At 33.4% G+C, this 10,395-nt stretch overlaps 2 protein-coding genes across 2 annotated transcripts; both read right to left on the bottom strand.

Annotated features, from left to right (window-relative positions):
* Positions 1–3,545: 3,545 nt before the first annotated feature.
* LOC114179360 (Transmembrane proteins 14C) lies at positions 3,546–6,219 on the bottom strand. Its single transcript, XM_028065683.2, has 3 exons — positions 5,755–6,219; positions 5,034–5,168; positions 3,546–3,916 (listed from the first exon to the last, which is right to left on the bottom strand). The coding sequence occupies exons 1-3, from the start codon at positions 6,161–6,163 to the stop codon at positions 3,777–3,779; spliced, it is 684 nt and encodes a 227-aa protein (XP_027921484.1). The 5' UTR covers positions 6,164–6,219; the 3' UTR covers positions 3,546–3,776.
* A 420-nt stretch (positions 6,220–6,639) lies between these two features.
* LOC114177451 (cation/H(+) antiporter 19-like) lies at positions 6,640–10,088 on the bottom strand. The gene is made up of 3 exons (XM_028062791.2): positions 9,741–10,088; positions 8,308–9,309; positions 6,640–8,039 (listed from the first exon to the last, which is right to left on the bottom strand). Exons 1-3 carry the CDS (start codon positions 9,933–9,935, stop codon positions 6,804–6,806), a joined length of 2,433 nt encoding a protein of 810 aa, XP_027918592.2. The 5' UTR covers positions 9,936–10,088; the 3' UTR covers positions 6,640–6,803.
* Between the last annotated feature and the right edge of the window lie 307 nt (positions 10,089–10,395).

Genomic DNA, 10,395 nt, shown 5'->3' on the forward strand with positions numbered 1-10,395 from the left:
CGTGAGCCAACCCGGCTCAGTGAGCCGGGTTGGGTGGAGAAAAATTTAACTTTTTTAAAAGTGGGTTGAAGTCAACCCGGCTCACTTAACCCACGGGTTAAACGGGTTCGAGCCGGGTTGAAGGTGGGTTGGCCCACTTAACCCACCAATTTTTTTTTTACAATTTTTTTTAATTTTTTTTAATTTTTTTAATAATTATTTACTACTCCTATTATATTTGTTCACAATTTTATATTTTTAAATGCTAGAATGTTGCTTGATTATTTTTGGATAGTTTGAATGTTTAAATAATTTGATTGTCAAGTTATATATATGTTGATACTTTAATTTTTAACTATAATTTTTATAGTAAATTACTCAAGTAACCGTCTTACAAACAATTTTTTTCTAAATTAGCATGAAAAAAATGTATAGTTTTTTTATTTATATTTTGTTGAATAGTATGACAGAAAATTTGTAATATTAGTCATGCTTTCTTAGACTAATGGATACTTTTTTGGAAATAATTCTTCACATATTGGTGGTGAGCATGATCAAAATATTGGTTCTTGATTTTACTATGATTGTCATCTCATGGGTTACTTAAAAATGTATTTAAATATTTGAATACTAAAAAAAAAAATTAGGTAGGTTGGTGAGCCAACCCACTTAACCCACCAACCCGTGGTGGGTTGAGCCAGGTTACAAAATTTCTGGCTCACCAGAAATTGAGCCGGGTTGGGTTCACTCATTTTCAACCCGGCTCGTGGTGAGCCAACCCGTGTGAGCCGGGTTGGCTCACTTTGACATGTCTATATATATATATATATATATATATATATATATATATATATATATATATATATATATATTATCTCTTATCACTTATTTGTTATCTCTTATTTCTTATTTATCCCTTATATATTATCTATTATATCTTATCTCTTATTTATTATATCTTATATCTTATCTTTTATCTAATATGTTTTATCTCTTATGACTTATAACTTATCTCATATATTTTATCTCACATCTCATATCTTTTATCACTTATATGTAATCTCTTTTCTATAATTACTTATCTCTTGTCACTTATCTCTTATCTCTTATCTCTTATCTCTTATCTCTTATCTCTTATCTCTTATCTCTTATCTCTTATCTCTTATCTCTTATCTCTTATCTCTTATCTTTTATCTCTTATCTCGTGTCACTTGTCACTTGTCTCTTGTCTCCTGTCTCCTGTCTCATGTCTCATGTCTCATGTCTCCCGTCTCTTGTCTCATGTCTCTCGTCTCTCGTCTCTCGTCTCTCGTCTCTTGTCTCTTTATCTCTTATCTCTTATCTCTCATCTCTTATCTCTCATCTTTTATCTCTTATCTCTTATCTCTTATCTCTTATATCTTATCTCTTATATCTTATCTCTTATCTCTTATCTCTTATCTCTTATCTCTTATCTCTTATCTCTTATCTCTTATCTCTTATCTCTTATCTCTTATCTCTTATCTCTTATTTCTTATCTCTTATCTCTTATCTCTTATCTCTTATCACTTATCACTTATCACTTATCACTTATCACTTATCTCTTGTCACTTATCTCTCATCTCTTATTTCTCATTTCTTATTTCTTATCTCTTATCTCTTATTTCATATCTCTTATCTCTTATCACTTATCACTTATCACTTATCATTTATCAGTTATCACTTATCATTTATTAGTTTTCACTTATCACTTATCATGTATTAGTTATCTCATATATATATATATATATATATATATATATATATATATATATATATATATATATATATTATCTCTTATCACTTATTTGTTATCTCTTATTTCTTATTTGTCATCTTATATCTTATATCTCATATCTATTATATATTATATCTTATCTCTTATCACTTCTCCAGTTATCTCATATTTCATATCTTTTCTCTCTTCTCACTTATCACTTATCTCTAATCTCTTATCTCTTATATTTTATCTCTTGTCTCATATCTCCTATCTTTTATCACTTATCACTTATCACTTATCACTTGCCACTTATCACCTATCACGTATCACTTATCACATATTATTTATTACTTATCACTTATCACCTTTTACTTATTATGTATCATGTATCACTTATCACTTATTACTTATCACTTCTCACTTATTTCTTATCACTTATCAATTATCACTTATCACTCATCACTTATCACTTATCTCAGATCTCATATCTATTATATTTTATCTCTTATTTATTATCTTTTATTTCTTATCACTTATCAATTATTTGTTGTCTCTTATCTCGTATCTCATATATCTTTTCTAATATCTCTTATGTCTTATCTCTTTACTTATCACCTATACGTTATTATCTATTATCTCTTATCCCTTATATATAATCTCTTATTACTTATCACTTATATATCATCACTTATATATTATCTCTTACACCTTTTATATATATATATATATATATATATATATATATATATATATATATATATATATATATATATATATATATTAATTAGATATGCAATTTAAGAAGCCAATAACATGAAAAAAAAAAAGGTGTAAGTATTTAAAATTTTACTTTCCATAATTTGGCATGTTTCTTAAATTATTTTCTATTTCTTTTATATCGTTATTCAATTTAAATTTCCTACTACATTACAAGTACAAAATATCACTACAGAACTATTTCTACAAACAAATGCCAATAAATTGAAAATTTAACATCGGTTATATTTTGATAAAAAAATAAAAAGAAAAAAGTAATATTTTGAATAAAAATACATTCTACTAACTTTTTGCTTAATTTTATTATTTGTATTTCATGATTTTATTTTTGTATAATTTTATTATTTGTATTTCATAATTTTCACTGTACAAAAAAAAAATAAAGGTTTAAAAAATATAGAATCACTACTTTAATAAGTTTTTAAGTTATAATATTTTGACATTTTTCATGACATGTATCTGTTTTCGAAAAACCTAACGGATTCATTTAGTTGCACCCCAAACCAAAAATAATATTAATATGAAAAGTTATTTTATATTAGTAAATTAAAATTTAATTTTTTAGTATTTTTTATTATTTTACATTTTAATATGTTATTATTTTATTTGGACTTGAACTATTATTCAAGACATTTGAACTTAAATTAAATTTATTAGAATAAATTTTGACAATTATTTTAAAATGAATAAGACATGTTATTATAAAATTTTGATAATTATTTTAAAAAGTTAAATGTATTTTTAATTCTTTAACTTTGATACAAAATTGAATTTGATTCCTATTTCAAACTGAATTATTTTCATCTTCAAAGTTTATGAATGACCCAAACTTTATTAATAAACGTATGTAATAAATTATAAATTTTTTGACGTGGTAAACAGTATTATGTTAAAAAATTATAATTAATTAGTGGCAGAATGACGACATTTCACGTGTTCCCTCTAATATTTAGAAGCAAAATTACCACTATTTGATAATAACATTTAATTAAGGCTGCAAGAATGCAATGCGATAAATAAACAAAATAGTAAAATAAAATAAAGAACAATGTTCAAATCTTGGGTTCGGCTTTTCTGATTATATTTTCCTTTCAGTGCATCATGCAGTAACTAGTCAAAAAGTTAAGAACGAGCATAACTAAATACGCATAGGTTCAAATAGAACTGGGACAGAACTGTGCACACGATAAAAGTTGAGAAGAAAATAACAACTATGGCCGTAAACAGAGGCCAAACATCCTTATTTAACAACAAAGGTATCCTACCACCTCACCTTCGTTATCTAGTGGGCACTACGCATAATTCCATGCAAGTAACCACCAGTCATTATAAGCGACACAAGTGACACAACACCCGCCGGAAAGACCTTCCCTGATTTCTTGAAACGAGAACCCATCACCCCAAGAAGTGCAGCAGATATCCCTGCATGTGGGGAGTAAAGTAAACGAAATCCTTTACAGTTGTATCACATCTTGGTAGGTTGCATAAAATCTTACAGGCTCGAATAAGATATTTATTTACTTTTAAATTCTTAAAAGAAACTGCAGAATTCTGGGATAACCAGCCGATAGAGCCTTTACAGCTCAGATTAGTTGGTCTCAAATTGAATTTTGACATATCTTATCAAATTAATAAACACAATTATGTGTGTTCATAATTTGCAAGATTTACTTAGGTAACTTTTTTTCAACTTCAAAAGTTTCATCTCTTAATTAAAAACGAAGATGTTGTACATCCCACATAAAAAGATATGGCTGAATTACAATAGATATGCAGATGCAAATCTCCGCTTGCTTGTAAGCCCGATTTAGTAGAATTGAGTTACATATAAATTCACTTTCTGATATGACAGAATCTACTTTAGCAAGGTTTGTCAAACCAATTATTCTATCGATTAGTAGACTTTTATTGAACCAACCATAAATATATAGATTCAAGCTCAAGATGTTCAAAAACCAATATGAGAAGGTATTTTGTAAATCTCACATCAATTAAAGATATAATCAAACTATAGTATATAAATAAACACAAACTTTACACTTTACTTTATAAACTCTATAAGGCGGTTTTGTATATTCATTGAGTTAAACCTAAATTCACTTTCTATCTCCTAAAATAAGTTATTTAACTATTTTTTAACAATAGCAAGTTTTAAATTTTTCTTTAGAATGCTAGCTAAATTAAAAAAAATACTAACGTATTGTACAGGAAACTTAGTACGACTATAAGATGCATATTCAAAAGAAATCCAAAATTTAGACATAAAGATCACCTTTAATTCAAAAGTACTAATGCAACTACTCCCAACTTATACGTGAGAATACACACACAAACAAACTTGGTTTTTATTCAAAATTACTAATGCACCTTCTCAAAGAAATTAACTTTTTTGTTTTTTGAAACAGAGCCAATTCCTTAGTATTACAAAATAAAAGGCAGAGATGAATGCATCTGATCTATTTTATGATGATATAACACTTTCCTAAGATAGGCTTTAAGCAATGAGTAAGTAAAAAATGTGGAGAAAATAGTCACTTACCAAGGCCCACAGATGATGCAAAAACAGGCCTTCCAGGTAGCTCAGTATATACATAATATAGCAGTGATGCAGACAAACCCCCAGCCAAAAGCGACTTCTGACTGCCACTCTTGAGAAAACCCATTACACCACCCACTGCCAAAAACCATAAAAAACATTGTTGTATATACGTCACCGGATAAGGGAAAAACATAAACCAGATAATGCAAAATCACGGCATGGTCGAATCCGTTGTACATTATATCGAGAACAACTTAAATACATGACAGACTCTAAAAACCAGTTTTAATGCAGGAGTAGTATAGGACCATATAACAAGAAAGGACAGATATAGGACCAAATCATAGTACTTAAAGAAAGAGCTATTGTTTCAGACACATGCACGCGTCCCACTCGACATTGCTAATAATTTTGTAGAGTGCTTCCTAACCCTGCAATTTGAGAAAAAATTGCAGCTAAAGATGACTCTCAAATAGCAGCTTAATGAACATCTGAAATTGCAATGAATCGAACACCATGTCCTAGAAAACTTTCATCCCTTAAGCACATTCCAAAATGCTTTTGGATGAACGAAAAAGTATGAAGTTAACTAAATCAGCTCCCTCATATAATTAAACAAAACAAACATATAATACAATATCTTCTCTAGGGTTCAGCAACAGTTATCTCAATTTAATTACTAAGTGGTGAAAAAGAAATACAGAGAGAAAGAGAGAACTACCTCCGACGAGTGCAGCATAAGCAAGAGTGAATTTCTGGGACATTAACAAAGCCATTTTCCTCTTGCCACTGTCCGACCCTTCCTCGCCCTTGCTGTTATCACCTCCTTCTCCACCTCCGCCTCCTCCGCCGCCACTAGAGCCGTTACCGTTTCCGTTAGCGTTGGAACCGCCGCCGGTATGATCTAAATCGGGTTGAGTTAGGTCAAGCGAAGTGGCCGTGGAGTCGGAAGTGACGGCGGCGTAGAGGTGGGGATTGTAACGCGTGAAGTAACGGAAAGCAGGGAAATGAGATTGAGAGCGAAAGAATAAGGAGATGCTGGGAGTGGAAGCGTGAGATCTGGTAAGAGAGAATGAGGAAAGAGTTGGACCGGTAACACCAAACCTACCTACACCTACACTCTCTGCCATTGACCTTCTCCTTCCTTTCAATTTTGATTTCGTTTCAGTTTTTGATTTCACCCCCTTCCACAAGCTTCCTCTCGCCTCCGGCCCATGTTAATCCACCTTCTCAAAGCCCAAGCCCAATCCCAAGCCCATCTCACGCCCTTCATTTTTTAACAAATTTAATTAATAATTAACTGATTTTTTTCTTTTAATTCATAGATTTTATTATAGTAAAATGTTATGTACGATGTTGAAGTTATGCATTCATCGCAACAAAAGGGCGAAAACATAAGGGAAAATTATACCATAATTTTCATATAAAAGATCAAGTTCGGAATAATGGGAATCAATTTTTTTTTTTTTTCTTAACTCTTTCCTTCATCCAAGAGACCAATATCTTTTGAAAAATCATGTACCCACAATAACTACCACAAACACAGTTTGATGATTTAGAATTCCACGTTTATTCCTTTTGCTTGTGCCTCCCCCGTGCTTGGATATAAAGAGAAAACATAATTTAACTTTTCAATTTCTTTAAATACCATCTAATAAACAAATATTATTCATGTTCCTTAATTTCACTTTCTCAGACACGTAAGTACGAGAATCTAACTCGTTTGTAACATATAACAAGTTAACAAGTACAACTTTAATACTGCATATATTAACTCCTTGGTGAATCTGACATATCAGGAAAATCAGATTCCTCCATCACCAAGGGATGAATGTCAGTTGAGGGATTGTACTGCTGAATTACCATAACAGACGTAACAGTGGAAAAATCTGAAGAAGCAACAAAGCTTCCAACAGGTCCAAGCTCTGGACAGTCACTTTTGCTACCCAAAGCTGCCACTCGTGGCATTCTACCAACCAATATAAGGTTGCATCTATTCATTTCCTTCAATGCTGTCTCAATATCCCCTTTGCTTTCCACTACCTTTTCCTCATACTTCATTGACTCTTGGGTGTTGTTGTTGCATGCACTTAAAAACTCACTCCACAATTCATCATCTTTATCATCATCATAATTCACACCAATCCCATCCATTGTTTTCCTTTCTTTGTTTGATGACACCTCAACCGATTTAGCACCAGAGGCCAATGATGTCGCCGGTGGAGTTATTACAAACTTAAGCACATTGAGAAAAATCCCAGGGTGCTCGGCCATTCTCATTCCATAACAAAGTGCTTCACGATCATCGCGCCCTCCAGAGTAGGCTACAACTATCTTATAAGACACATCATTGGCTTGGACTTGGCTTGTCCCTCCAAGACCTCGGTCAACAAAAATTCCCACCGAGCATGGAGCATGGCATAGCACAAGTTGATTCATCTCTTGGAATGAATGTCCCACTGACTCCATCGATCCATCCACACGTTGGTGTTTGTGGAATGGAAGGATGATCATGGCTGCACGTTTTCTGTGAGCAGTAGTACAAATATCCTCATGGATGTTATTGAGAGCAGAAATAGCTGTCATGGGGCGCACACTCACACTGCTCAGTTTCTCGTAATCCTGAAAAGCTATGATCATTTGATCTTTGCCATCCCGCTTCATGCTGCAAAAGGGCATGCCGTTTTTGTTTGCCTTGTGAACCATTATGATTGCAGAAGATCGCTCCGAGAGCTCCATCAAATGCATTGCATATATACAAAGCTTTCCTTTCCTTCCGGTCCCACGGGAACACTCTATTAGATTGATTAGCGAGGGAATGTTACGGGTGCTGTGGAAGCAAGCTAGCATTCGAAGCTCAGTGTCAGGATCTCGTTGAATTGTTTTGTGCTTGTAAGGTGCTCCTCTGCGAGCTGGTTTATATACAGCCATCACTATTGGGGTGGAGATGAAGGTGGTAAACAATGCCATGACAACACAAATGGCAAATGCTTGGTCATTCAACACCTGCATTGTATGAACAATGATTCATAAAAAATACAAGAACAATATACTCACAAATTCTTTTATTAACAGACATGTAATACCTTTCACGCAGATAATCATACGGATATGTTAAGGATATACTATTTCAGCGTTTGGTTGTTTAGGGTGAGTTTCCAATTAGATGGGTATTTATCAACATGTATGAACCAAAGAAAATAGTTAAGATAAAAAACAGAATACTAAGATAAATTATTATTGTTTAGAACAAGATTAAACAATATATAAATACCTTACGGTCCTTCCCAATGTTGAGAACAATGAGTTCTACCAAACCCTTTGTGTTCATGAGAAATCCAAGAGCCAGGGCTTCTCTGGAAGGCACTTTATACAGCAATGAAACAACAGTAGTGCCAATAATCTTCCCAAAGCAAGCGTTGAATATAACAAGCATTAGCATTCCCCAAGAAAGAGCTCCCTTAATTGTTGCTACATTAGTCTTCAACCCACTGGACACAAAATATAGTGGCATGAAAAGGCCAGAAACCAAGTCTTCTATCCTCTCGGTCAACACCCCAGAAAAGGAACCTTCTTTGGGCATAACAGTACCAACCATAAAAGCCCCAAAGAGGGAATGAATTCCAATAGTATCAGTGACAAAACTGCAAGCCAAAACCAGAGTCAATGTGATGCATATGTACACTTCCTTCACCGGCTCACCCTCCGGGGAACGGTTAGCCATAGCCACAAGCAACGGCCTAATGGCAAAGACAACAAAGATGACAAAAGCGGCACCACAGAGCAATACCCAAAGAGGAACAAAGGGGGATGCGTCGGAACCAGAAAGGGCTATGGCAAGAGCAAGAAGAATCCAAGCTGCAACATCATTGACAGCAGCAGCAGACATTGCAATGCGACCAACGTCAGTGGTGAGGAGTTTAAGCTCAGCCAGGATCCTCGCGAGGACAGGGAAGGCGGTGATGGAGAGAGCAACACCCATGAAGACTAGAAGAGGAAACAACTCAGCATCATTGGATACAGTGGCTCGAAGAGCAATGGAAGTGCCAATGCCAAGAACAAAAGGCACAGTGATCCCACAGAGTGCAATGCCTAAGGCCTTGTGACCAGTACGTTGAATTGCACGCATGTCAAGCTCAAGTCCCACGAGAAACAAAAAGAACAGAAGACCTATATTGGCCAGCGTTTCAAGAACTGTGATGCTTTTCTCTGGAAAAACCGCATTCAAAAACTTCTCGTTTCGCCCAAATGCAGATGGCCCCAGTAGTATTCCTCCCTACAATTTTAACAACATTACTATACTTTTATTGCCATACTCAACATTTTTATCCACTTTCTACGAAAAAAAAAAAATCCCTTTCCTTATAAATCACAAGTTTCTTTAATATTTTTAACACATGATACAAACTCAAGATCATAGTTAAACTTTTACAAGATTGACCCAAGTGTCGGGTCATTTGTTACCTCTCTTAAATATATATTTTCTTTCTATATCTCTCTTCAAATACCCATGCAAAGTGAACATTTTTCAATAAAATAACACCAACCGAACCCAAATAATAATAAAAAAGAAATCCTGGGAATGCCCATGTGCCTAAATACATGATCACCGGAAGAGGAACTCCTTTTGTAACAACGAGAACACACTTGTTTTTTGATAAAAAGTTAGCAATAAATTAATTGGATGGTGGGGACAGAAAAACTTACAATGATCTCAGCTATGACTCTGGGTTGTCTGAGGGGTCTGAAGAGGAATGCAAGAAATCTAGTAAAAGCAACGACCAAACATATTTGGAGGATTAACAGAGGAAGCGCATAATCCAGAGGATTTTCATGTTGGAACCCTCCGTTGGACGTGACTTTCATGGGTTCAGGGCATGACAAGTTATTACCCGTTCCCATCGTGCTTTTGTCTCAAACAATATCAGCACCAAGAATCCTTAAATGATGTCGGTTTTCACAAGAAAAACAAACTCACAATAAGAACAACTACTTGTGTTGTGCTATGTTGTTCATGAATCATCTTGGAGTTGAACTCTATATATAGAGAGCGGGGCTAAACAGTGTATAACCTCTATGGAACCAATGACAACTAAAAAGGTGCACTTGTTTGTGGTAGGACCAGTTGAAACCAGGATGGTTTACTCTCTCATAGCTAACATCTCATAAACCATAAATTTAGTTTCAAATTGTAATGATCATGATCATATTTTAATTTTTTTTAAATTAATAAAATATTAAATATTGTCCACAATTATTAAATTATTGAAACTATAATGAATTATGGATTTTATATCAAAATAATTAAATTAATATAGTTGTTTTTAAAAACATATCTTTGAGTTGAGATTTTAATAATAAT

The sequence above is a fragment of the Vigna unguiculata genome, chromosome 3 (genome assembly GCF_037176805.1).
Source record: "Vigna unguiculata cultivar grain cowpea cultivar isolate G323 ecotype 2 chromosome 3, ASM3717680v1, whole genome shotgun sequence".
NCBI lineage: Eukaryota > Viridiplantae > Streptophyta > Magnoliopsida > Fabales > Fabaceae > Vigna > Vigna unguiculata.

Coding starts and splice junctions, on each gene's coding strand:
- LOC114179360 (XM_028065683.2), bottom strand. CDS start 6,163: ATGGCAGAGAGTGTAGGTGTAGGTAGGTTTGGTGTTACCGGTCCAACT. Junction 5,169..5,754: donor TTATGCTGCACTCGTCGGAG/GTAGTTCTCTCT, acceptor GGTTTTTGGCAG/TGGGTGGTGTAATGGGTTTT. Junction 3,917..5,033: donor TGCATCATCTGTGGGCCTTG/GTAAGTGACTAT, acceptor CCCCACATGCAG/GGATATCTGCTGCACTTCTT.
- LOC114177451 (XM_028062791.2), bottom strand. CDS start 9,935: ATGGGAACGGGTAATAACTTGTCATGCCCTGAACCCATGAAAGTCACG. Junction 9,310..9,740: donor GAGTCATAGCTGAGATCATT/GTAAGTTTTTCT, acceptor TTAAAATTGTAG/GGAGGAATACTACTGGGGCC. Junction 8,040..8,307: donor ACATTGGGAAGGACCGTAAG/GTATTTATATAT, acceptor CATACAATGCAG/GTGTTGAATGACCAAGCATT.